At 40.6% G+C, this 27,546-nt stretch overlaps 1 protein-coding gene across 3 annotated transcripts in view; it reads left to right on the top strand.

Moving 5' to 3' along the window:
• EPB41L1 (erythrocyte membrane protein band 4.1 like 1) overlaps nt 1-27,546 on the top strand; it is a 195,515-nt gene that overhangs the window by 136,198 nt on the left and 31,771 nt on the right. For all 3 annotated transcript variants that reach the window (XM_069752308.1, XM_069752309.1, XM_069752310.1), the window contains exons 3-13: nt 209-397; nt 1,375-1,518; nt 1,615-1,719; nt 3,243-3,285; nt 3,967-4,042; nt 9,963-10,181; nt 12,819-12,906; nt 16,587-16,739; nt 16,885-16,982; nt 19,038-19,213; nt 20,980-21,110. In XM_069752308.1, coding sequence (XP_069608409.1) covers nt 233-397; nt 1,375-1,518; nt 1,615-1,719; nt 3,243-3,285; nt 3,967-4,042; nt 9,963-10,181; nt 12,819-12,906; nt 16,587-16,739; nt 16,885-16,982; nt 19,038-19,213; nt 20,980-21,110 — 1,398 coding nt within the window. In that variant the 5' untranslated portion in view covers nt 209-232. The remainder of the gene's footprint in view (nt 1-208; nt 398-1,374; nt 1,519-1,614; nt 1,720-3,242; nt 3,286-3,966; nt 4,043-9,962; nt 10,182-12,818; nt 12,907-16,586; nt 16,740-16,884; nt 16,983-19,037; nt 19,214-20,979; nt 21,111-27,546) is intronic.

Here is a 27,546-nt window from a genome sequence, read left to right as displayed (position 1 = left end):
ATTACCCGTATAACAGCTATGACCCTGCGTCAGTGAAGATTTAGGCAGTGATGAACCTAAATGTTTGCGTTTAATTTTCATAATGCATTTTATAGGAAACGTGTCCACTAATGTCCAATGCCCGTCAGTACACAGCAAACATTTAATGCTTGTCTCCCATATTACTAGTCTGTGTGTAGATAATTTATCCCTTTCTCCTTTCTTGCAGCCTACAACAGCCTGAGGAGTCATAATGACCACAGAGGTGGGGGCTGAAACTGAATTCAATCCTGGTGCCGATGGTCATGCCCAGGATGGAGTACATAATCCTGCGCTGCTCCCACCTGACACCCCACAAACCCCTGCCAACAATGTAGACCGGACAGGAGTCAATGAGAATTCAAGGAGACATGTGGAAGTAAGTATTCAATTATATTTTACAGAAGATCCTACTACCATTCGATGGCTAAAAAAATAATTCTGGGGTATCTTTCCTGTGGTTCCTCTGTTATTCCTTCTCGAAAAGCATGAATAAATTGAAAACCGAATGTCATCATTCATGTTGTAAAAAAATAAATAAGTAAACAATTGATATTGTTTTGACATTTTTGCTAATTCGACCAATAAGGAAAATACCAAACAAACAGGTGGTCCCAATTAGACAATGTGCGATAATCTCTATGAGCACCAGTCATGTGGCCACCTCTGATAGACTGCAGAGGTGGACAGTTGCCTAAGCAATGAGCAGTAAACAATTTCTAAAAGGTAAATTGTGAAGTTTTACATGCAGTACAATTATGCCTATTTAACATGAGGAGAAAACCCTTCTATATATTTGGTATATACTATTATAAAACTATATAAATAACAGTACATGCTGATCTATTGGCTTCACCTTCTGTTTTTACATTTTGATTGAGATTTGAGAAAACCCTTCTATATATTTGGTATATACTAATATAAAACTATATAAATAACAGTACATGCTGATCTATTGGCTTCACCTTCTGTTTTTACATTTTGATTGAGATTTGAGAAAACCCTTCTATATATTTGGTATATACTAATATAAAACTATATAAATAACAGTACATGCTGATCTATTGGCTTCACCTTCTGTTTTTACATTTTGATTGAGATTTGAGAAAACCCTTCTATATATTTGGTATATACTAATACAAAACTATATAAACAACAGTACATGCTGATCTATTGGCTTCACCTTCTGTTTTCATTTTGATTGAGATTTAAGAAAACCATTCTATATATTTGGTATATATGAATACAAAACTATATAAATAACAGTACATGCTGATCTATTGGCTTCACCTTCTGTTAATACATTTTGACTGAGATTCTAACTGGTAACTGGACACTCATTATTGTAACCTGTAGAGTGAAGAGAGACTTGAGGTCGCACAAGACAGAACGACGCCATCTCACAATCAGCGATCGCCACAGAAAACATCTAGAAAACCCAAGAGTGCCGTTTGTAGGGTGACACTCCTGGACTCTTCCCATTATGAATGTGAAGTGGAGGTAAAAAATAAGTGTCAGAATGGAAGAGAATTTATCACTTACGTCTCCGATCGATAACGTGAGAGCTCTTTTGTCTGGTGGCTTCTTGTGTTTCAGAAACATGCTAGGGGGCAGGTCCTATTTGATACAGTATGTGAACACCTCAACCTGTTGGAGAAAGATTACTTTGGTCTTACATTCTGTGATTCTGACAGTCAGAAGGTAATGCTTCAACAATCCACTGATGATATTGGGATCTCGTCTGATGTGAGTGCAATACGATAATTCATCCTCCTACTTCATAAATTATACTGCTATCCATACTTTCCATTTTTAATGCCTCCAAATAAAACTAGCTGAGGACAGCTTGTACATGTTCCTATGCCTCCAGAATGGAGTTTAAAAAATAATAATAAACATTTTCAAAGTTGCCTTTAAAAAGATGCATCATAGACTAGGGCTGAGAAGCAGCACATATTGTAGTAACATTACAGTGGATGCAGAGGTCCTCCCACTGTGGCCAATACATTGCTCTCATGAGACGTGTTTGGGTTGTTTCCACCAAATGGTGTGCTTGTCGAATGACAGGATGCACTTAACATCTGGCCATCCTACAATATTATTATTCTCTGGGCCGACCAGTGGCCTCATATATTTGCTGCCAATTAGTCATCCGTCAAGACTGTATCCAAGCTAACAGCTTGTTTCCTTTTCACCTTCCTAAAGGGGTTGTTCAGTTTAGAAAACCTACTTTCGCATCCTCTATTATGGAATTCTGAAATAATAGAGAGGAGGGAATCTGCCATTACGGGCCCTCATCTATTAAGAAGATCATAAAATGGCTATAAAGAGCACTAATCTCTCTAGATAAAGAACCTGTTGTATAGATACATTAGCTTGATTTAAAGGATCATTCCCATGTACTCAAATCAGCAGTGTACTGCTCCCCAGCCAGTTGACCCCCTGATTGCTGGGGAGGGGCAGGGGCTCTGCATTGATTGAGAGTTTGGACAGAAGCATCATTGCAACTTCGGCCCAAATCGTGCACTCCTGATGCTGCCATATGGAGCCGCTTTACATCTGCAGCAAGGAGACATATTGGCATTGAAGCTAGCAAGAATCTGGCTACATATATCTCGGCCTGCTTTAGAGCATCAATTACAAGCTCTGTTAAAGAGAGCTTGTGAGAACTGCGCATGTTAGGCCACCACTGTTTGACAGCATCAGTGGTCGTTCCCTAGGGCAGCAAACAATACAAAAGCAAAATTATTTACAATATCAAGGGAACAATGCAAAGGTTTAATAATGTGTAAATGACAACATTTCTTGTATTTGCATGCAATATCCAATTAAACCCATCAGTGCAGATGGGAATAACCCTTTAAGTGGAAACTGTATGTAATATTTTATATGACCTGTGTTTGTGCAACAAGATAAATAAACATTTGCAGTTGGGTTTCCTACTAATCACTGGGAAAATGGCTAAGTAGTTTGATTAATTTAATGTTGGTGAAAAAAGGGATCTTTTAGAACTGTGCACCCCAGTAATTTTGATGTTGAGCAGTTATCAGCATTGTGCTATTATAAGTAGCAATAAACAGGATTATTGAATTGTCTGACCACATCTGTATGGACATGTACTAGAATATGGCTGGGTCCCTCTAGAAGTGATTGTTTGGTTTCACCAGTAACACCAGACAGCGGTGTGATTTCTTGGTTCTAACTTTGACGCTTTGGTTTTACAGAATTGGCTGGATCCTTCCAAGGAAATAAAAAAACAGATCAGAAGTGAGTGGTGAAACTCATGCTTGACATTGCCTTTTCTTCACGTTTTAGGCTACGTTCACATTTGTGTTGTGCGCCGCTGCGTCGGCGACGCAACGCACAACGCAAATAAAAACGCACCAAAACGCACGCAAAAACGCTGCGTTTTGCGACGCATGCATCGTTTTTTGCCGAAATTTGGATGTGAGAAAAATGCAACTTGTTGCGTTTTCTGCGCCCGACGCTTGCGGCAAAAAAAACGCATGCGTCGCCGCTGCGTCGCCCGACGCAAACACGCAAAACGCTAATGTGAACGTAGCCTTAGACACGTCAGTGGCTTCGTTGGGTTTCTGTCTGAAGCCCTGAAAAATGGGGAGTCACTTTGTGCTCTGTCCGACCTCATTTTTGGCATTGTCTGTTTTTGGTAAGGGCACAAAAGCGCAGTCAACCAGGTCAGACAGAGCACAACGTGATTCCATTAGCTTCATTTAAGTCAACAGCCTCATTCTTGAGTCTTGCTTTTCAGGGCTTCAGGTGGACACCCCGACCAAGCTAAAACATGACGTGAATCCGGCCTTATGTTATTGTTTTCTACTATATAATGATTATATCTATTCTATCCATACACCTCTCTCTAATCTTAATATTCATTGTCCTTGTGCCATGTTTGTCCACATATCTAACCAGCTCTACCTCTGTCTTCAGGTGCTCCCTGGACATTTGGTTTCACAGTGAAGTTTTATCCTCCTGATCCGGCTCAACTCACAGAAGACATCACAAGGTATGAGGCATTTACTAATGCTGGTACAGGCGGCATCTTTAAGATTGTGGCAATGACTGTGAAAGAATAGATGAGTTATTTTTCATTCTAAGGGGACATTTTTGGGAGAAAATGGTACCTACTGTAATCAATGGAATACATATCTTTCAGTGGGGATTTTCCATGTGTTTCACATGTATATTTTGATGTGGATATCAACTAATGCGTTATTATGCATAGCTGAAATTCACCATGCTTCTACAGTAATATTCTCTGGCTTTTTCACCTGCAAATATGGACAGAAAATCTGCATTGTTTCCACTGCGTGTGTATATACCCTTATAGTCTCTATTACAGTCAAAGGATGATCATGTCAGGTTGGACAGACGTTTAAAGGGAATGTTTTAGTGACCTATAGTAGAATAGTGTCACTGAAAATGTCACCATGTCCAAGTTAAATACGGTAACATTACTAATCATAACTGATGTAATAGTGTTCAATAAGCTGTATGCCTCATTGAATGCTGCGGTTGTTAGATAAACTGGTGGCCAATCAATGACCTACAAATCAAAGAGGAGTGAATCTGAGATGATTCAGGTTCGTGAATTCCTCATTTAGATTCATGAGTTCTATTTTGCTGGTAAAGAGCATATCCAATAGAAAGAAGGTTGCTTAGCAACACCAGGGATTCCGCTTTATTGACTACACTAAACACCTGTGGTGTCTAGGAGCGTTGAGGCTATAAACCATAACATGGCAAAGTGCTGCATAAATATTCAGAGGTATACCAGGCAAAGGCTTCACACTAGAAATCAAATAATAAAGAGCAGAGCAGAAAAACATATATTAATGGATGGCAACCCTTACCCCAAATACATAGGCATCCATAATAATATTACTGGGCTGGGAAAATATTGTATATTGGATTGTATAGTTATGTCTGTATAGAAAACGTACAATATATGTACAAAGTATTGGGACACCTGCACATTACACCCGTAGGAGCTATTATAACACCCCACCTTAAATCCTTATAGAGTAATAACAAGTTGGTCCCCATTTTGCAGCTATAACAGTCTCTGGTCTTTGGGAAAGGTTTTAGATTTTGGACTGTGTCTGTGGGAATTTTTGCCCATTTGTCCAGAAGAGCCGTGGGACACTAATGTTGGATGAGAGGGCTTGGTTACAATCTCCATTCTAGTTCATCATGAAGGTGTTTGATGGGGTTGAGGTCAGGGCTCAATGTGGCTAGTCAAGTGTTTAGACCAAACTCCCCTAACATTCATGCTAAACAGGGCCTTCACCAAACTTCTCCCATAAAGATGGAAACTACAATTGTCCAAAACGTCTTGGCAATGCTGAAACATTAACATTTCCCTTGAATGGATCTAATGGGCCAAGGCCAACTCCTGAAAAACAACCTCTTAGCATTATCACTCCTCCATACAAATATACAGCTGGCACAATGCAGTCAGGCAGTCAATGGTCTTCTGGCTTTCACCAAACCTAGACTCGTCCATCCTACTGCCAGACAGAGAAGTGTGATTCATCATGTCACAGAATGTTCCCACTACTTTAGAGTCCAGTGGTGATGTACTTTACAGCTCTCCATCTGATGCTTGGCATTGTTCTTGGTGATGTAAGACTGGCATGTGGCTGCTTGGTCATATAAACTCATGCCATGAAGCTCGTAGAGTAGAGTTTTTGTCCTGACGTTAAAGGAAACCTGTCATGCATTTCATCCATGTTTGCACAATTGCAGCCAGGAGTATTTTTCTCTGAAACGATCTGGCATTTCGATGAAAATATAGTTAGAAGACCCATCCAACGACTAATACTACTACAGCGCTGCTCAAGGTGATTGACAGGCCTCTTGCTATGGGAGAGACCTGTCAATCACCTGGAATGGGATCACAGTCAGTGGCAACAATAGTCCGACGTTGCCCCTTCGGCCAGATCTTTCAAGTTCGCTTTCTGTGAAGCTCCAGAGCGTTTTGGAAAAAATATATACCTGGCTGCAATTGTGCAACCATCCTTTGATTAATGCAGCCTGTGGTTTGGGCAGCATGAACTGACTGACAGGTTCCCTTTAGCGCTAGAGAAGTTTGGAACCAGCAGCTATCGAGTCAGCAGAGCGTTGGCGACTTTTATGCACTATGAGTCTCGGGAGTCAGTGACCCCACTTAGTAATTTTACGTGGTCTGACACTTCATGGCCGAGGTGCTATGGTTCCTAAACTCTTCCACTTTTCAATAGCATCATCCACAGTTGGAACATTTAGGAGGGAATAAATGTCATGAACTGACCTGTTACAATGGTGGCGTCCTATTACAGGACCACACTGGTGTCAGTTGTCTCTTTAGAATGAGCCATTCTTTCACAAATGTTAGTAATGGCAGATTGCATTCCGGGGGGCAGGATTTTACACCTGTGGCAGTGGGACTGAATAAATAACCTGAATTGAATGAATAAGACTTGTGTCCCAATACTTTTATCCATATAATGTATGTAACATCTTATAATGGGGGGTATGACACAGCTTTACAATATTGGGATTCAATCATAGGAACATAAAATTTGATGGAATAAGAACTTGCGTTTTGATTGTGAATTTGACGGCGTGTACAACTGTTGCTAGGATACACGAATGACCTCACACACCCTCGCTTGCTTTTGTGCTCTGACACATCCATTTTAGCATTTACTTTGCAACTAGCTGGGCATATCACAGTGCTAGTTTATGTGATCATATTATAGATTACTGCAAAATGTGTGCCCATGCCTGTCAATTGGAAAAAAAATGCTATTTTATCTTAAACTGGTAGGAAAACATAAAAGCAAATCGATATTTTTTGCAGGGAGCACAATCTCTCCATCTGTGTATCTGCCTTCAAGAACATATGTAGCCTAGAAACAGCTACTGTGCCTGCTTTGAAACCCATAGAGAGGCACAGTTCCGGATGCTATTCTTATGGGTTTGGAGAACCTAGCCAGGACTGAGGGTTCAGCCATCTTTCTCATATAATGGAGGTGAAGGAGGAGGTGTGGGTTCGTTTGGGTTTCTCTGCCACATAATGTGACAACATGGGTGGCTTAAACCATTTAGTGCAACCATTTAGTTTTACATGCACAGTAATGTACAAATATTTCTTTATCATTAGATACTTATATTATAGGACCCGTCTGCTCATGTGACATGTCCCTTTTAGTAAACTCTGGAGCATTTTTTCTTAGTACTCTATATAACAGAGAAACATCACAATGCAGAGTTAGGAAAAGAGATGCCCCGGAATTGTTATTTCATGGAGAATATAAGGATTTATAAAAATAGGCATGTCAGGATAGCTGACAGATCTTCTTTATAGAGGACCCATGTAATGGGTGTGTCAGAGGCTACAGACAGTCACACTGCATCTATCTGCAGAAGGTCTCTGCGTTTGGCCTTGTAGACACCTTCTTAACCCTTCTACTCAAGATAAGTGTTCCCCTTGTTCGTCTATCCCAATTGTCTTTAGTGATAGTGGGGATCGACTAGTGCACAACCCGTCATTCCTTAAGTAGGGATTATCGCCAGAGTCAGGTAGTTTCCTGCTCAGTGATAGGTGCAAAACCTATATAGGGACGTTTTTGGCAGACAGCGTGACTTTAGATCTACCTAGCGGTCTCCACTCCTCCCTTTCCTAGTGTTGGACTCCCTTCCCCTCATCCCTTCGTGTTTTACTTAGTCTTTCCTACACTGTACGTGACAACCCATAACTTGTTCAAAAATCGAGTTTCCATAATTTTGACTCTCTTTTCCATTTTGTGCTACGTCACTCCATTGCAGAGATATTCATTTTTGATGCTTGTGAAGCCTAGTATGTGAAATCTCTTCTAGCTGTTCATCTGAGTGTTTCTTCACCATTTAAAGTGTAGTGCTTTTACCCTTCACTCCCAGATACTGCTTATTACAGCTTAGCAGTATCTAAATCTGCTAGATCAACTGCCGATTTGTGAATGGCAGCAACTGGGAGTGATGAAAGTGCACACCTCCAGAAAAGGCTGAATAAACTCCTACTTGGTCTGCAAGAAGAGATTTCACATACTGCACTCCAAAATCAACAACTGTAAATGTCTCTGAAATGAAGTGACGCAGCTGAAAATGGAAAAAAGTGGCAGAATCAGAGGAGCTCTAGGGAAAAATGTATTTACCTACTTTTTTGAATAAGTGATAAATCCTCTCTAATTTAAGAAATGTTAGACACATAATAAATTCTACTCTACAATTGTATAGAAAATGAGTAACGCTAGCCACAGAAACATAACCAAAGCAGGGACAAACTCCGAAGGTGGCTTAAAATGAACCTGAAACATTGAAAATACTGTCTTATCTGCAGGCAGCATGGCAGAAAGTAGGAAAAAAGCCACAGAGATTAATATATAATTTAGTGAGAAAATATTTAGTAGCACTTGTATTTTATTCATTAAAAAAAGGACATTTCTCCCGTTTTAGCATGCAAAACTGGCTACATCATGAAGCAGTGGCTGCAGAGCTGACACATAAAACATAAAATCTAACTTGTTATCTCCATTGTGTAGATAATAGCTTTTATAGTTTAGATTCTAATCTGGAGAAAACCAAATGGGGCGTTAGTAAAGATTCATCTTTGGGAGTGGAAGAGTAGAGCAGAGTTAACAGTGTTGTGAAATGAGAGCTACAGATGCAAACAGCTCTGCTTTACTCTTTCTCCCCACTCACTGACTGCCATAAAAAATAGAGCTGCAAGAAGTGTTTGTAATGGCACACAGCTCAGCTCTACTCCCCTCCCCCACCTGTAATCACAGTAGTTGCTGGCAGTGAGATCAGTGAGTAGAGCAGGGTTGTCTGTCGTTACATGTCTTACACAGAGAAAACAGATCTGACCAACTGTTAGGGAGTTGCAGAGTGTCTGTAAGTACTTTATCTAGCTTCGCAAAAATGTTACAAGTCTGTAAAAGCTATTTTCTCTCAGTGTTAGAGATACCAACACAGAGGGAAATGGGGCCGTACACCAGAGCTGGAAACTTTATTTTTTTTTTTGGACAGCTTTGAAAAAAATCATGGACACCCAATATATTTTTGGACACATTGTAAAACGAAAAACTCCATATTGAGCATGGATATAATTTAATAAACTACAAGTTCCAATGAAACTTTTCCCACAAAATCATTTATCAATCTTCTTAGCTTCTCCAGCTCTGTATCATGCGGCTTTTAGATTGGGCTGAATTTTCAATATGATAGATTTCCTATACGCAGTGGTGTGAAAATACTTCCCCTATTCATACATTTTTTGTTGTGCCTCTTTAATTTTGTTTGCATGGTGCGTTCAAAAAAATTAAAAGATATTAAGGAATTGATGTCTTAGCAAAGAAAATACAAAATAAAATACAACACTTCTGTTATTAAACTACTCACATAGTAATACTGGATGCATCTTTAAAAAAAATGAAGTCTGCTATATTCTAATAAGTAGTGACAATCATGTTTATTCTTAAGGAGGACCTGTCTTGAGGTCAGTATTGACCACTTTATCTCTTTTTTCCTTTTCCCGCTACGTCAGTGTAGATTCTGTTTTTTTGGTTTTTAAATATGGAATATGGTTCCAAAGATATCGGCCTTTTTAATTAGTGCATCAAATAGGCAATGAAATGCATAAAATGTGCCCTTGGTAAATACAATAAAAAATAGAATATTGGGTGCAATAAATAAAAAGGCCCATATGTATCGAACTGTATGTCTGAAATACAAAAAATACAAAAAATATAAAAAAAAATCAAAAATGCAATACTCATGGAGGCATCGAGAGTATAATAAGAGCAAAAACTGGTGAGAGGTTCTCTTTAAATAAGGGCTTTCATTACTCAGCTTTGTCCAAACTCAAATCTTCTATTTCAGTTTATTTTCATAATTTTTGGCAGGTATTATCTGTGCCTACAGTTACGTGCGGACATCATCAGTGGCCGCCTACCCTGCTCTTTTGTTACTCATGCCCTACTGGGCTCTTATACTGTACAAGCTGAACTTGGTGACTATGACCCCGAAGAACATCATGGGAATTATGTGAGTGAACTTCGATTCTCCCCTAATCAGACGAGAGAGCTGGAAGAAAGAGTAATGGAGCTGCACAAGACATACAGGTAACAGCATATAGATGAGGTATAAAGCTAATAGCATCCAGGTTGACTGTTTAAATAATTAATATTGAACTCAATCACAGTTTATATATAGATAGAACTTAATAATAATAAGGGCTGAGTTAATGTCTTGTATTGTACTGGTCCTGAGTTAGGTACTCAAGAGCTGCATTCACAATTCTGACATATTTGATGAGCAAATTCCTATTAGTTTACCTGAGCTCCTGCAAAGCTATGTGGTGCACCACATGTCATGAATGATCGGACCATGCTTCCTGAAATGCAAATCATCATATCAATCTGGTGGCAGGGAGAGTTCTGCTCTGAAGGCTGCATAAATGTGAATGCAGGTGAAGAATATAAGACAAGTAATAAATTAGGAATGCTACAAGACATTGGTGTGATATTTAATAAAAATCAGCTGAAAGGTGTAAGGACCCTCTGAGTATGTGCATATGATTCCTTTTTTTAGACTGATACTTAAGGAATCACCAGCATTTTTTTTTCATGAAGCATTTTTTGGCATCTTTTGAAGTAGTTTCCTGGGCACTTTTTCATATTCTTTGTTCGCCAGTAGGTTTTGTTTTAGCGTTTTTCCTGCTATTTGTGTGGCATCTTTTATATTATCATTTTCTGGATGTGTTTTGAACTCCATTCAATAATGAAGAAACCACGAGTGGTTTTTTGAGCAAAAATTCTGGCAAAACATTCAGATAGGCAGCCGGGCATCTTTTGAGCCTTCAGATTGACTTGCATTTTAAAGTGTTGAGCAGCTTCTTTTAACCAATTAGTGTCTTTGGAAACCTGAAGCAGTTAAAACACTCAAGAGACTGAACATATGGACAGCCAGTTGCTTTTTATATAGAAATGCATGGGTTCGTTCATTTGAGCATTTTCTGGATGTTTTTTCAAAGGGGTTTCAGATCAGATCATATCCTAAGATAGTAATGTTGGTTGCGGTCTATGAGTGAAATATGAAGCTGTTGCATATTTTTCATAGATGCTCAGATCTGCTTACAATGTTCTGCAAGTGTAACCCACTTTCTTTGCTAGTACTTGCGGCACTTATCGATACACGCATCCCACACTTTCACCCTAGGGCCAAAGCGGGATAAAAAATACCTCCAGTCTGTAACACTAGAGTGAGGACAGAAAAAGCAATGCTAGTCCTGCCTTGGCAGGTGAGACGGATGCAGAGAAGCTAAGGCCCTTTCAGAAACAATGAACATTCTCTATGTGGCAGTGAGGTCGGAAGTTCTGTACCTTACCCCTGCAGATGTTGTATCATGTGATAGGGGAACACTGCTTACCATTGTTTGTCCTGTGTCACTACTAAGGATTCAGAAGACTGCGATTATCTACATGGAAAAACTAGTTTATCTGACACCACCCTATGTATACTGAACAAAAATATAAACGCAACACTTTTGTTATTGCTGCCATTTTTCGTGAGGTGAACTCAAAGATCTAAGACTTTTTCAATGTACCCAAAAGGCCCTTTTTCTCTGAAATATTGTTCACAAAATAGTCTAGCTCTGTGTTCGTGAGCTCTTCTCCTTTGCCGAGACAATCCATCCACCTCACGAGTGTGGCATATCCAGATGCTGATAAGACAAGATTATTGCACAGGCGTGCACACAATAAAAGGTCACTCTAAAATGTGCAGTTGTACAATATTGGGGTGATCAGAAAACCAGTCAGTATCTGGTGTGACCACCATTTACCTCACGCAGTGCAACACATATACTTCACATAAAGTTGACATGGTTGTTCATTGTAGGCTGTGCAATTTTGGTCCACTCCTCTTCAATGGCTGTGCAAAGTTGTCTGATATTGGCAGGAACTTGAACTGTCGTATATGCAGATTCAGAGCATCCTAAACATGGTCAATTGGTGAAATATCCGTAGAGTATGCCGGCCATGCAAGAACTGGGATGTTTTCAGCTTCCAGGAGTTGTGTACAGATCCTTGCAACATGGGAATGTGCATTATCGTGCGGCAACATGAGGTGATGGTTGTGAATGAATGGCACAACAATGGGCCTCAGGATCTCGTCATGATATCTCTGTTCATTCAAAATGGCATTAATAATATGCACCTGTGCTTGTTATCCATAACATACCCTAGACCATACCATAACTTCACCGCCACCATGGGCCACTCGATTCACAACGTTGACATCATCAAACCGCTCACCCACACAAAACCATACAAGTAGTACAAGTAGTCTGCCATCTGCCCTGTACAGTGAAAACCGGGATTCTTCCGTGAGGAGAACACCTCTCCAACAGCCTAAGACACACCGGCAATAATCATGCTAAATAATCAGCATCTGGATATGCCACACCTGTGAAGTGGATAGATTATCTCGGCAAATGAGAACTGCTCACTAACACAGATGTAGACACATCTGTGAACTATTTTTGAGGGCAAAAGGACTTTTGTGCACATTGAAAAAGTCTTATATCTCTGAGTTCAGCTCATGAAAAATGGGAGCAAAAACAAAAATGTTGAGTATATATTTTTGTTCAGTGTACATAGCTTCCATTACAACTCTACGTGTATTTGCTTTTGCTATATGTTTGGGTTTAAGCTGTATTCCACATTTATTTATTTTCATATTTGTATATCTCTAACCAGAGGAATGACTCCTGCTGAGGCCGAAATTCATTTTCTAGAAAATGCCAAGAAGCTGTCAATGTATGGAGTCGATCTTCACCATGCCAAGGTAATGGGACACAAAGCTCAATACCCAGTCAGGTGGTTTTGAATGATCCTTTTTCATACTCATAAATTCAAGAATTGTAAGAAAGGCCTGCAAATGAGATTTGGTTTAAGAGGAAACTACTGCTTAAATGACAATTCCTCTAAGGGTGCCGTCAGACGGTCATATAAATTGGAGCAAGATGGGAACGCAGTGCATGGATTGGCAGTCAACTCTCCCAAATCGAGCATGACAGCTGCATGGAAATATATAATGTTAAATAATATTATACCTGTGCTGGGTAAAAATAATAATATAATATTATTTATCACTTTTATAGACTTCGATACAAAAGGGTGGATTTGTATCATTACTTGCTGCGGGTTTTTTGAGGTTAGAAGCGCTACTGGTCTCTTTATATCTTGAAATATATAATGTTGTAACATAGTAAGTTAGTAAGGCCGAAAAAAGACATTTGTCCATCCAGTTCAGCCTTTATTCCATCATAATAAATCCCCAGATCTACGTCCTTCTACAGAACCTAATTGTATGATACAATATTGTTCTGCTCCAGGAAGACATCCAGGCCTCTCTTGAACCCCTCGACTGAGTTCGCCATCACCACCTCCTCAGGCAAGCAATTCCAGATTCTCACTGCCCTAACAGTAAAGAATCCTCTTCTATGTTGGTGGAAAAACCTTCTCTCCTCCAGACGCAAAGAATGCCCCCTTGTGCCCGTCACCTTCCTTGGTATAAACAGATCCTCAGCGAGATATTTGTATTGTCCCCTTATATACTTATACATGGTTATTAGATCGCCCCTCAGTCGTCTTTTTACTAGACTAAATAATCCTAATTTCGCTAATCTATCTGGGTATTGTAGTTCTCCCATCCCCTTTATTAATTTTGTTGCCCTCCTTTGTACTCTCTCTAGTTCCATTATATCCTTCCTGAGCACCGGTGCCCAAAACTGGACACAGTACTCCATGTGCGGTCTAACTAGGGATTTGTACAGAGGCAGTATAATGCTCTCATCATGTGTATCCAGACCTCTTTTAATGCACCCCATGATCCTGTTTGCCTTGGCAGCTGCTGCCTGGCACTGGCTGCTCCAGGTAAGTTTATCATTAACTAGGATCCCCAAGTCCTTCTCCCTGTCAGATTTACCCAGTGGTTTCCCATTCAGTGTGTAATGGTGATATTGATTTCTTCTTCCCATGTGTATAACCTTACATTTATCATTGTTAAACCTCATGCGTTGTCACGCTAGGGTCGGGACAGCTATCGGCCAGTCCTAGCACTGCGTTCTGATCTCGCTCTGGTTTATACGGCCATCTGACTGCGCCCTAATAGTAGGCGGAGCATTTGAGCAAAAGATATCTCAGCAATTCCTCCTTTGTTATTTCATGAGAAGACAGGAAGATAAAATTGCAGATTTACAACAGCTTAGACTACTAGCTTAGGAGCTGACAAATTACATCTGAATCACCCGAACCAGTTCCTTCACCAGAGTTCATTTTGATAATAACAATATAGAAATGGATTAATTAAGCATTTGCTTTTGAGAGGGTTGTCTTAAATTAGAAAAAAAGGTCTATTTGTTCTCTAGCAATAATGACAATGTTTGTGGGGAATATCTGGGCAGCTAATTCACCTCAAGTGAATAGTGCTGAGCTGCACAGTTATGGACAAGAATGGCGATGTTTTTGAAAAAAGATATAGGAAACATAGGAATGAGGTGCTGCGCACAAGAGCTTATATCTGCAGTGGCTTGGAAAGGTATTTTAGACACCCCTTGGCTTTTTACCTATTTTGTTACATTACCACCTGTGTTTAAATATTTTTATAATCCGATTTGTGCGTGCTGCATCAGCACTAAATAGTCTAAGTTGGTGAAGTGAGAAAAATATTGGCATACATTAAATTTATGGGATCAATAACAAATTTGGTATGTGCATTTGTATTCAGCCCTTTTGCTATGACGCCCCTTAAAATTTCTGGTGCAAGCAATTACCTTCATAAGTCACAAGCTTAGTGATAGGAAGTTCACCTGTGTGCAATCTAAGTGTCACATAGTCTGTCAGTATATACACACCTTTTCTGAAAGGCCACAGAAGCTGCAACACCATTAAGCAAGAGGTACCACTAACCAAACACCATGAAGATCTCCAATCAAGTCAGGGACAAAGTTGTTGAGAAGTACATACAAGTCAGGGCTGGGTTATTAAAAACAAAATAATCTCTGATGATTCCCAGGAGCACCATCAAATCCATTATCAAATCGAAAGAACATGGTGCCACAACAAACCTGCCAAGAGAGGGCTAAACAGATGGCAGAAAAAAAGCCTTTACTTACGCACAAAAAATGTAAGGCTTGTTTTCAGTTTGACAAAAGAGGACTCCACAAATGTATTGAGGAAGGTTCTGTGGTCAGATAAGACCAAAATTGAACTTTTTGGCCACCAAAGTAAATGTTGTGTCTAGCATCAATCCAACACAGTTCATCACCCCAAGAACCCCATCCCCACAGTGAAATATGGTGGTGGCAGCATCATGCTGTAAGGATGTTTTTCGGCAAAAAGGACAGGAAAAATGGCCTGAGTTGAGGAGAACATGGATGGTGCGAAACATAGTGAGATTCTTCAGCAAAACCTGTTTCAGTCTGTCAGTGACTTGAGACTGGGACGGAGGTTCACCTTCCAACAAGACAATGGCCCAAAGCATACTGCTAAAGCAATACTCGAGTGGTTTTAGGGGTATCGTGTAAATGTTTTGGAGTGGCCTAGTCAAAGCCCAGACCTTAATCCAATTGAGAATCTGTATTCAGACTTGAAGTTTGCTGTTCACTAGAGGAAACCATCTAACTTGAAGGAGCTGGAGCAGTTTTACAATTTACAAAAATCTCAGTGGCAAGATGTGGAAAGCTCATAGCGACTTATCCAAAGCGACTTGCAGCTGTAATTAACGAAAAAAGGAGGCACTACAAAGTACTGACTCTGGGTGGGGGAGGGGTGAATAGTTATGCACTCTGACGTTTTCAGTAATTTTGTTCTATTTGTTGTTTGCTTCACAATAAAAGGAAAACCAGTTGTAGGCATGTTCGTTACAGGAACTGGTGCTAGCCATAAAAAAGTGGCATTCCAGGTTATGAGGTAGACACGAAAACAGAAAAAAATGCCAAAGGGGATGGGTGTGTGTGAATACTTTCACAAGCCACTGTATGAAGGAAAATGAGTAAGACAAGGTCAAAAGTGCTTGTAGTCGGCTATCCTGCCAACTTTATAAGAAATAAAAGCATTAATTTAAATCTGCATGAACCAGTCATCAGCCAATATCTGTATGTGTTCAGATAAAAAGTGCTACTATGTGCTTGGGAGGGTGTGGGAACAGATAGAAAGGACCAAATTCTGTGAAAAATGTAGAAAGTGAGAACTGAGAACAGTTAGATTAATCAGGTGATGTGATGAGCCAGTCTACAAATATCAGCGCACTCTTAAAACTATGGATATTGGGAACTAAACTGATTGTTTTCAGTAGTGCATTGCAGAAAAATGGTGCAGTACAAGAAAAGTCTTGGAGATGGAAGTAGGAGGTTCGGAATTGGAGGATTATGGAGGATGTTACTGCAACCTCTTTGTGGCTAGTAATAGCTCAAGTTGTCCTATGTATCTAATCCTGACTTGTTTTTTTCCTTGTCTCTGTAGGACTCTGAAGGTATAGATATAATGCTGGGAGTTTGTGCAAATGGGCTCCTGATCTACAGAGACAGGTTGCGAATAAACCGGTTTGCATGGCCTAAAATCTTAAAGATTTCTTACAAAAGAAGCAACTTTTACATTAAGATCCGACCAGGGGAGGTAAGTGACCCGACAAGTGTTATAGAGAGACACAGGAAAGGAGAGGAATGTTGTATCTAGGATTGGTGTCAACATTTCTACAACTTTCATCTGGAGGTTTTCTTATTTGTTTAGAGTATTATCTTTTCCTTATTATCTGTTGTAGTATGAGCAGTTTGAAAGCACGATCGGATTCAAACTACCTAATCACAGAGCGGCCAAGCGGCTTTGGAAAGTCTGCATAGAACATCACACGTTTTTCAGGTTAGTATTTCAATCTCCATCATGGGGCGGAGGGTTATTGTCATTAGTTTGTATTTGTATTGTATTACAAATTGAAGCAAAAGCTATGACAGATCCCAATGACTGAGAGTATCCTTCAGGTCTCCATTTTTACTAGATAGAATAGCGTAGCAAACTATGATGTCACATCCACCAAATGAAACCTGACAGAATGAAGGCCAACTGATGGTATCAGAGCCTCCCTAAATCCCAACAAACACTAGCTGAATATTCTCTGTTTTTCTGTAAAAATAACAATAGAGAATATCAGCTGAGAGAAGTGGGCATAGTCATTGGCAAGCTGTAATTGTACTTTTAGACTTTTTTATCCAAGTAAACACCAATTAACACATAGAAAGATATTAGCTCACATAAAGAATTAAATAGCTCTTTTTTGGAATATACCAAGAACCTTAAAAAAATACAAATCGGTTTAGAAGCAAACAACAACATGCAGATGTCAGGAGAAAAGAGCTCATGGTACAAAACAATCACATATATAGCAATTATTAAAAAAAAAAAAAAAAACATGCAATAAAACAAAAACCAATGCAGGACACCTAAATGTTTAAGGAAGAATTTCTTAGTTCAACATTGAATCATCGGATGTGTTCAGCACAGGAAAAAAAAAGTATGTAGTTATATATATAAAACATTACCCCAGATAATACAAAACATAAGAATACCAATGTTCAAGATAATTAAAAGAATAAATAATTGTAGGCGGACCTCTTAAACACCCACCCGAACAAATGCCGGTTTCGCCAACATCTTCATCTGGGGTCATTAATCCAAAGTAAAAAAAAAAAAAGTTATGACGTGTTCACATGATGCTTAAAAAGAAATTGAACCAATCCGTTCCAAATGCACGGGATTTAATTAAGAGGAGAAAATGCATCCCGAATACTTTCTCTAATTTTATTGGTGCAAAATACACCATTGTATTGTACCACCATGGTCACATCTAGTGAAGTCAGGATCAAAAAACATTAGATACCTTTTGGCAAAAATCTATCTCTGTGCTGAGCATTCATGGGTCCTCTGGGCGGGTAGTGGAGTACCGGAAGTTGCTGGCAGACGCATCCAGCAGCCGTTTATCTCTCTGCAGAACAAAATGATCGTCCATTAAAGTCAAACCACTTATCATCGCCAGCATCATCTGTTGGGGAGAGTTGACCGATTCAACCAAAATCAGCAGAGATTTTATATAAAGTGTATGACGGTTTAATGTTTTGTTTTACGATTTAAAGTACTTGGTTTATTTTATGCCATTTACTACATAAGGCAAATAGCCATGACTTACCTGAGGAATCCCCTTCCACTATAACACCACTGCTCCCCACAAATTACTTTTCTATCAGAATTATATACGCCATTATGTGACCACTGCTGCCAGTTACTGGCGTCCGCTGTGACAGTGAGGTGAACGGCACAAGACCACTGAGGCCAATAAAGCAGTAGTCACATGGATATACAGTATATGGCATGTGACCTCTGCAGGGAAGTATAAAGAGACTGGCAGCAATGGTATTGAATCAACTAGTAATGTCCAGTAAGTAATGGTTGATTTGGTATTTTATTCCCTTTTCTGCCTTTAGGCTTTTTTCTCCAACCCCCTTTAAGCCGACCAGAAACTAACAACAATTCACTAAACAACTAAAATAATGAGTTTCATAAAAAAATAGAATTGTTCTCCTTCCAGAGCACGTTTTTCACAAGACTACTTATTCTGTAAAATGGTTCTAATAATGAATGCAGCTCAGAGCATTAATATGCAGGTTACATCTTGTTCATGTTCAGGACAAGAGGGTTGGCATATCTCATCCCAACACATGACAGCTGAGTTAATATGCAGATCATGATGGCACTGCAGTGACAGCGCCATGTGTAGGGTCAGAGTAGGCTGGAGAAGAATGACAATGTTTTCTGTGAGCAGGCCACGTCTATAATAACACAGCAGGCGGAAAATATTTTTGTATAAACACTCTGTGCTGTGTGCAAAGAAGAAACGTTAAAACCTTTCGTTTCATATTCCAGACTGGTGTCCCCAGAACCTGCCCCTAAAGGTTTCCTAGTGATGGGCTCAAAATTCAGATACAGTGGACGAACACAAGCCCAGACGCAGCAAGCAAGCGCTTTGATAGATAGGCCTGCCCCTAACTTCAAGCGGTCCGCCAGCAAACGGTACACACTGTCTCAGAGTCATGAAGGAGGTGAGTATAGGTCCAAAGGCTTAAAGGGAATCTGTCAACAGATTTGTGCTACCTTATCTGAGAGCAGCTTGATGTAGGCAAAGAGAAGCTGAATCCAACGATGTATCACTTAGTTTACTGGGTGCAGCCGTTCTGACACAATCAGAGCTTTTAGATTTAGTAATTCAGCGGAGCTGAGTAAGCTGCCCCCGCCCACACCAGGCATTGTATATACCATGTTCATAGACAGTGAGGTAATTATCACAAAAGGGGGCGTGTCAGACCAGGAGGCTCGTGCTGCTTTGTCCCAGCATTGATTAACTCCTGATGCTAAAACAATCGTTGTAAGCAAACAAAACATCGGAGCTTGATAAGTAAAGGTACCGTCACACATAGCGACGCTGCAGCGATACCGACAACGATCCGGATCGCTGCAGCGTCGCTGTTTGGTCGCTGGAGAGCTGTCACACAGACAGCTCTCCAGCGACCAACGATCCCGAGGTCCCCGGTAACCAGGGTAAACATCGGGTAACTAAGCGCAGGGCCGCGCTTAGTAACCCGATGTTTACCCTGGTTACCATCCTAAAAAGTAAAAAAACAAACGCTACATACTTACCTTCCGCTGTCTGTCCTCGGCGCTCTGCTTCTCTGGTCTGGCTGTGAGCGCCGGGCAGCCAGAAAGCAGAGCGGTGACATCACCGCTCTGCTTTCCGGCTGACCGACGCTCACAGCCAGTACAGGAGGAGTGCAGAGAAGCACAGCGCTGGAGGACAGAGAGCGGTAGGTAAGTATGTAGTGTTTGTTTTTTTACTTTTAGGATGGTAACCAGGGTAAACATCGGGTTACTAAGCGCGGCCCTGCGCTTAGTTACCCGATGTTTACCCTGGTTACCAGCAAAGACATCGCTGAATCGGTGTCACACACGCCGATTCAGCGATGTCTACAGGGAGTCCAGCGACCAAATAAAGTTCTGGACTTTCTTCCCCGACCAGCGATCCCCCAGCAGGGGCCTGATCGTTGCTGCCTGTCACACTGGACGATATCGCTAGCGAGGACGCTGCAACGTCACGGATCGCTAGCGATATCGTCTAGTGTGACAGTACCTTTAGGCATCCCAGAAATCTGTATTTTAACCCCTGCCTCATGCTGTCTTCAGCTTACATATCAAATACCTGCTGACAGATTCCCTTTAAGGAAACTAATCGTGGAACAGTCTCTGTATAGAGAGAGAATGTAATGAATAGATCCTAGTGAGGGCTTTACCCACTTTAAAAACCATGTAAAAAACATCATATTCCCATACCCTTAATAGTCAACAGGTTACATATTAAAACTTAAAGGAGTTGTACACCTTTGGGATTTCTTTTTTACTTAAATGGATGTATTTGCCACTAAAAATTATTTTTTGCTATTGGGTTTGACTAAACGTGTTGCTCCATTTGGCTTTTGCAGGCTCTTTGTGTTCCTACACATTCAATGTTGATGTGGTTTGTGGTCATATCATAAATCAGCTGAGAGGAGCAGAAGAAAAGACAGAGGAAACACTTAAAAACTCTTTGTTAGACCATCATAGCGAGTTTACTGATGGATTCTCAGTTAATTTATTATTCAGCCAGCATCAACAGTGAAACACAGAGGCAACTGATGAAAAATGATGCAACATTTTTAATGAAATTGCAAATTTGATTTCAATAATTTGCATTTAAGCAAGAAAAAAATACTGGGTGGATGACCCCTTTAAATTAATTTTGCCCCCTATTATTGACATAACTCATTGCTGTTTTCAGGATTTTCTAAACAGGCTGCAGTCAATGAAAACCATGAGTCTACACCAGAGAAAAACCATGAACCATCTCACCACGAGGAAGAGGAAGAAGGGGAGGAAGTGACAACTCCAACCAAAATCAAGGAGCTGAAGGTGAGTTGTAGGTTGTTTCTAATGGACAGATAATTGTGTAATAATACTGAAGTGTGTACAATGTAGTTCTGATTCCAGAAAAAAAGGTTTTCCAATTTGTAAATTAAATTATTAGCTAGCCCTTTGAGATAATGATTATCTTAGAAAAGATCAAAACAATGATTGCAACTTTTAGCAATGTAAAGGCCCCTTCACATTAAGCGACGCTGCAGCGATACCGACAACGATCCGGATCGCTGCAGCGTCGCTGTTTGGTCGCTGGAGAGCTGTCACACAGACCGCTCTCCAGCGACCAACGATGCCGGTAACCAGGGTAAACATCGGGTAACTAAGCGCAGGGCCGCGCTTAGTAACCCGATGTTTACCCTGGTTACCATCCTAAAAGTAAAAAAAAACACTAGATACTTACCTACCGCTGTCTGTCCTCCAGCGCTGCGCTCTGCTTCTCTGCTCTCCTCCTGTACTGGCTGGGAGCCGGAAAGCAGAGCGGTGACGTCACCGCTCTGCTTTCCGGCTCACAGCCAGTACAGGAGGAGAGCAGAGCACAGCGCTGGAGGACAGACAGCGGTAGGTAAGTATCTAGTGTTTGTTTTTTTTTACTTTTAGCATGGTAACCAGGGTAAACATCGGGTTACTAAGCGTGGCCCTGCGCTTAGTTACCCGATGTTTACCCTGGTTACCAGTAAAGACATCGCTGGATCGGTGTCACACACGCCGATCCAGCGATGTCTCCAGGGAGTCCAGCGACGAAATAAAGTTCTGGACTTTGTTCAGCGACCAACGATCTCCCAGCAGGGGCCTGATCGTTGGTCGCTGTCACACATAACGATTTCATTAACGATATCGTTGCTACGTCACAAATAGCAACGATATCGTTAACAATATCGTTATGTGTGAAGGTACCTTAAGAACTGGTGAATTAAAGCTTTATACACATGGTAGATAAACAGCTCCAATTTTCAGGAATACATTGAGTGGTGCAACATTCGCATTTATATGTAACGCTCATGAAACACAGTATATAGATATTATAGTATGTTAGAGTTAGAAGGGACCTCAAGAGTCATCATGTCCAACCACCTGCTCAATCCAGGATTCACTACACCGTCTCTGACAGATGTCTGTCCAGCCTCTGTTTGAAGACTTCCGTTGAAGGAAAACTCACTACCTCTCTTGGCCACCTGTTCCACCTATTGATCACCCTCACTGTCATAAAGATTTTTTTCAGATGTCTCGTAGGTCTCTGTTATACGTGTTCTAGTCTTATTTTTCACTGAGAGAACATGTACCCATTATATTCTATATTTTCACATGCACTGATGGTCTTCAAATAACAACAGTGAATTGTCCAATTTTGATCTGGTTTGCGGATCAAAATTTCACATTGACGTCATTGGATAAAAAAAGTACAGCAGACAGATGCCATCCAGGTGACATCTTATTACTCTTTGGATTTCACTGTCTAATAGGTAGGAGAAGCTTAGAAATGTTTATTTTTCTTTACTAGATGGCAGCCCGATTCTAAAGAATCGGGAGTCTAGAATCCATATATACTTTATGTATTCAAATGTAAGAATAATACAATTAATAAATAATAGTAAGAAAGAACAAAAATAATAGGCAGTATATGGCAGTATACACCAAACAAAAGTTCAAAATTGGTGTGAAAATGTCACTGAACCACTTCACAACTAAATATATATAGTTTTGGTAAATGGTATTATCATTTTTTTGACGAAATTCGGCAGGAGCTTGAAGAGCAACGTCACTGGGCCCGCCTCCACGCAGTAGAAACTTGCTGTGAGGTAAAAATTCAAAAATCACACCAAAATGGCGGGCGGAGTGTGTCACAGTACGGCACGTTTCTGATTGGTCGCTCGCAGCAGGCGGCAACCAATCAGACACTGGACAAAATAATAGGCAGTATATGGAGAAAACACCAAACAAAAGTTCAAAATTGGTGTGAAAATGTCACTGAACCACTTCACAACTAAATATATATAGTTTTGGTAAATGGTATTATCATTTTTTTGACGAAATTCGGCAGGAGCTTGAAGAGCAACGTCACTGGGCCCGCCTCCACGCAGTAGAAACTTGCTGTGAGGTAAAAATTCAAAAATCACACCAAAATGGCGGGCGGAGTGTGTCACAGTACGGCACGTTTCTGATTGGTCGCTCGCAGCAGGCGGCAACCAATCAGACACTGGACACTGTTGACGTCACTTATCTCCGGACATTAGCTCCGGACATTAGCTCCGGACATTATCTCCGCACATTAGCTCCGGACATTAGCTCCGGACATTAGCTCCGGACAAAGCCACGGAAGTTGGCACAAATTGCAGGAAGTAGTATTCTAGGCAATTAATCTCCGGACATTAGCACCGGACATTAGCTCCGGACATTAGCTCCGGACAAAGCCACGGAAGTTGGCACAAATTGCAGGAAGTAGTATTCTAGGCAATTATATATTAGATAAGAGAAAACAGATGCCACCACTGATTGTAAAAACTAACACTTAGACCAAAAATTGTTGAAAATTGGAACCAGCACACTGACGAAAAAAGATCCGTTTTTCTCGTATGAACAAAAAAGAAAAAAATTTCGAATGCGGTCTTAATCTGGCAGTTGAATCTCACTGTGATATATTGTCATCTCCTGCAGTGGCCGCTTTCGGAAAAATGTAGTAGTAATACATGCGGTCTATTTTAATGAGTAGGCCACCATACAATGCGCTGCGGATTCTTCCAGAGCGGTAGCTGATTTTTGCAGAGGCTCTCCACTTTCTGACTTACCAAGAAGGATCCTGGATATCCATCTCCCCTAAACATTATAGGCATAGTGATTGTCCTAATGAGACACAAGGGGATGTTTAGAGTGATTATTAAATCAATGCGGCATAACCATTATACTATAAATTAAATTAAAATGATGACACAGTACTACAGTAGAAAAAAATATATGTGTAATTAATATTCAGATATGAAGCAGTGCTTGCAACATCACTTGTACATGAATGAAGTTAATTAGTAACAAATGCTTGTTTTGTAGCGGAAAGCTCCTTGTCAACTGCGAGTGTGTCCAATAGTTACATTTTCTTATTTGTTGTGACTAATAAATGTCATAAAGCTTCTTTCAATGCAGTAACAGAATTGCTAGCTTACATTACAATCAAGCAGAAAACTAGATTGCATTTGTCACTTTCAGGCCTCATTCACATGTCAGTATTTTGCATCAGTAGATGTAAGCTAACCGGAAGTGGCTCCAAAACACAGAACAGATTTAATCAGATTCTTTCATATAGGTCACATTCACACTTTCAGTATTTTACCTCAGTATTTTACCTCAGTAACTGTAAGCCAAAACCAGGAGTGGGTGATAAATGCAGAAGTGGTGCATATGTGGCTATTATACTTTTCCTCTGATTGTTCCACTCCTGGTTTTCACTTACAGATACAGAGGTAAAAAACTCACCAGATACTGAACATGTGAATATGGCCATATAGTTGTTCCCCCTATCCTGATTTTGGCTTACAAATAGCGATCCTATAGAAACGTGTGATTAAGGCCTAAGGCTACTTTTGGGGCATGACAAGACTTCCTTCAAGGTCAATATCATCAGTAGCACAATATAACAACCTTGACATGTTTGATAGTTTTTGCAAAAAAAAAAAGTTGTATGAAGAGTTCATGTCTGGATCATTTATGCAGTTTGGGTCCAGTTTTGTGAGCTTAAAAGGGAACCTGTCACGCCCAAAATCGAAGGTGAGCTAAGCCCACCGGCATCAGGGGCTTATCTACAGCATTCTGGAATGCTGTAGATAAGCCTCCGATGTAACCTGAAAGATGAGAACAAGAGGTTAGATTATACTCACCTGGGCGGGCGGGCGGTCAGGCGTCGCGGTCCGGGGCCTCCTATCTTCATAGGATGACGTCCTCTTCTTGTCTTCACGCTGCGGCTCCGGCGTACTTTGTCTGCCCTGTTGAGGGCAGAGCAAAGTACTGCAGTGTGCAGGCGCTGGGCCTCTCTGACCTTTCCCGGCACCTGCGCACTGCAGTACTTTGCTCTGCCCTCAACAGGAAAGATAAAGTACGCCTGCGCAAGAGCCGCAGCTTGAATACAAGAAGAGGACATCATCGTAAGAAGATGGGAGGCCCCAGACCGGACCACGACACCCATCGGACCCGGACCGCAGCGGGACCACCCCGGGTGAGTATAATCTAACCTCTTTTCTCATCTTTCAGGATACATCGGGGGCTTATCTACAGCATTCCAGAATGCTGTAGATAAGCCCCTGATGCCGGTGGGCTTAGCTCACCTTTGATTTTGGGGGTGACAGGTTCCCCTTAAAGGGAATCTGATAGTAGGATCATCCTTCCTAAGCAGTCTATATAGGCATGTAGGTTGTAAGAATTGGAATTCCTATGATTCCCTTTAAGCCACGAGTGAACTAAAAAAGAATGGTGTATTAAAGGGATTGTCAGGTGCCGCTCACTTCCGTGTCAGGAGGTGAGCGGTGCCAATGACGTGATGTTTATAGATGCCTGCTAGGGCATCTTCATGATCAGCGAGTAAGGTGGAATATCTGAGAGGACCATCCATATTGTATCCTTTACATATGAATATATCCTACAGGTTTCATGCATATACAACACAATGTAGTCCCGTGAAATGCCATGGTCAATGGAGCTGTCACACTGCAAAAAGACTGCAGGAAAATGTACTTAAACTGGCATTTCTAAACCCAGCATAGGACTGTTTTTGCACTAGAGTAAAAAGCACCCCTCCTCATAAATTTGGTGCAACAATCCCAGAAAATTAAGATTTGGCCAATTTTTGGAATAATAAATGTGTCAAACCAATCATGGCTCTAAATATGGTGTGCAACAAAATTTCTAACTTATTTTTCAGACAGTGACCTGGTGTGAAGCCATACATAAGTTTCCTTATTTATCTCTGACTAAATATTCCGTTCAGTACAGTGAGAAATAATCATTTTGGCATTTGCTTGGTTCTTTTGGATGATAAAATAGACAAAGTTGGGGTTTTATCAAGTTTGGAAATTATTCCCTATCCATTGGATAGGGGGTCATTTCCAAATTGTTGCAGGCCCAACTGTTGGAATCCTCCACCGATCCCTGATCCCAAGAATTTGGGCTCTGAGGAACGCAATATGAATGGAGTCTTGGTCGACCGTGTGCACATCTGCTTCATTCATTCTTAATGGGGCTGCTGAAGATCAGCTGGCTATCTTGGGCAGTGGATAACTTCCAATCTTGGCACAACCCCTTTAAATATCAGAGCCTTTAACATGCAGAGTACAATATGTAACATATCATGTGGTGTGGTGAAGATTATGCTTAGCTCTCAGAAAGTTGTAAAAGCAAATCTCCAACAGACAAGTGAGAACATTTTTCTGGCATCTACATTATTTGGATATGAAATACCATAGTAATAGGGGGTGCCGTCTTTTATTTTTGCTTTGCCCACACACAATCCAATGTACTGTAAAGGCAGTAAAAAGACCACGCTATAATGCACAACTGTAAAAATACAGACTCAATAAATCCTTATTTATTCATTTACTGACTTTTTTATTTCCAACGCTTCTATTCCAATCCAAATTGGGTTTTACAGGTTGCTAAAGTTCCCTGCAGAACACTTCAGAACACAAGCGTATAAACCTCAGAGCAAGATTCCCACACTTACTGCGAAACTTGAGTTCTGCTAGCAGAGAAGACCAGAACGGCACAGCCATAGCATTGGTAGCTTGCAGACACCGTTCTCATGCCTGCTACACATATATTCACAAACAATAGAAAACCTCCCACCATGAAGATGCATGGACCACCAAACCAATTCACTATATGTAACTAGAATGAAGGACATTATTTCTTTGGTAGCGGGGACCCAAGCCTAACCTTCCATGCCCCAAAGGAAATGGTGCACGGGCACAACTTGTATCTGGGCTAATCTGTGTGGTTGCTTCTGATTTGCGCATAGAGAAAATGACAGATGTTATGCAGTAAGTGTATTTAAGGGAACCTGTCATCCAGGCAGGATGTTATAGAGCATGAGGAGCAGATCAATTGCATTTGTATGGGAATAGATTCAGTATAATTTGTATTACTTAAAATCTCTGGTATTTGTATGTATGAGTCCATTGGGCGGTCCTATTCAGTCTTCCCAGTATGACTGTGCATGCAGAGATCACGGTTAATCACTAGTAGGGCCGCCCACTGGACTCAAATACATACAAATACCAAGGATTTTAATTAATAAAATACAAGTTATACTGAATCTTTTCCAACAAACTAATATGTTATTCTGCTCAGTCTCTCATTCTCTATATCGTACTGCATGTACAAGGTGACAGGTTCCCTTTAAGGGGGCTTTCCCTCTGCATTTAGGCTCCCGTTCAGTGGCTCCCGCTGGGGC

Source organism: Ranitomeya imitator, chromosome 2, assembly GCF_032444005.1.
Source record: "Ranitomeya imitator isolate aRanImi1 chromosome 2, aRanImi1.pri, whole genome shotgun sequence".
Lineage (NCBI taxonomy): Eukaryota > Metazoa > Chordata > Amphibia > Anura > Dendrobatidae > Ranitomeya > Ranitomeya imitator.
Note: the sequence above shows the minus strand (reverse complement) of the source record. Positions and strands in the feature narration are given on the sequence as shown.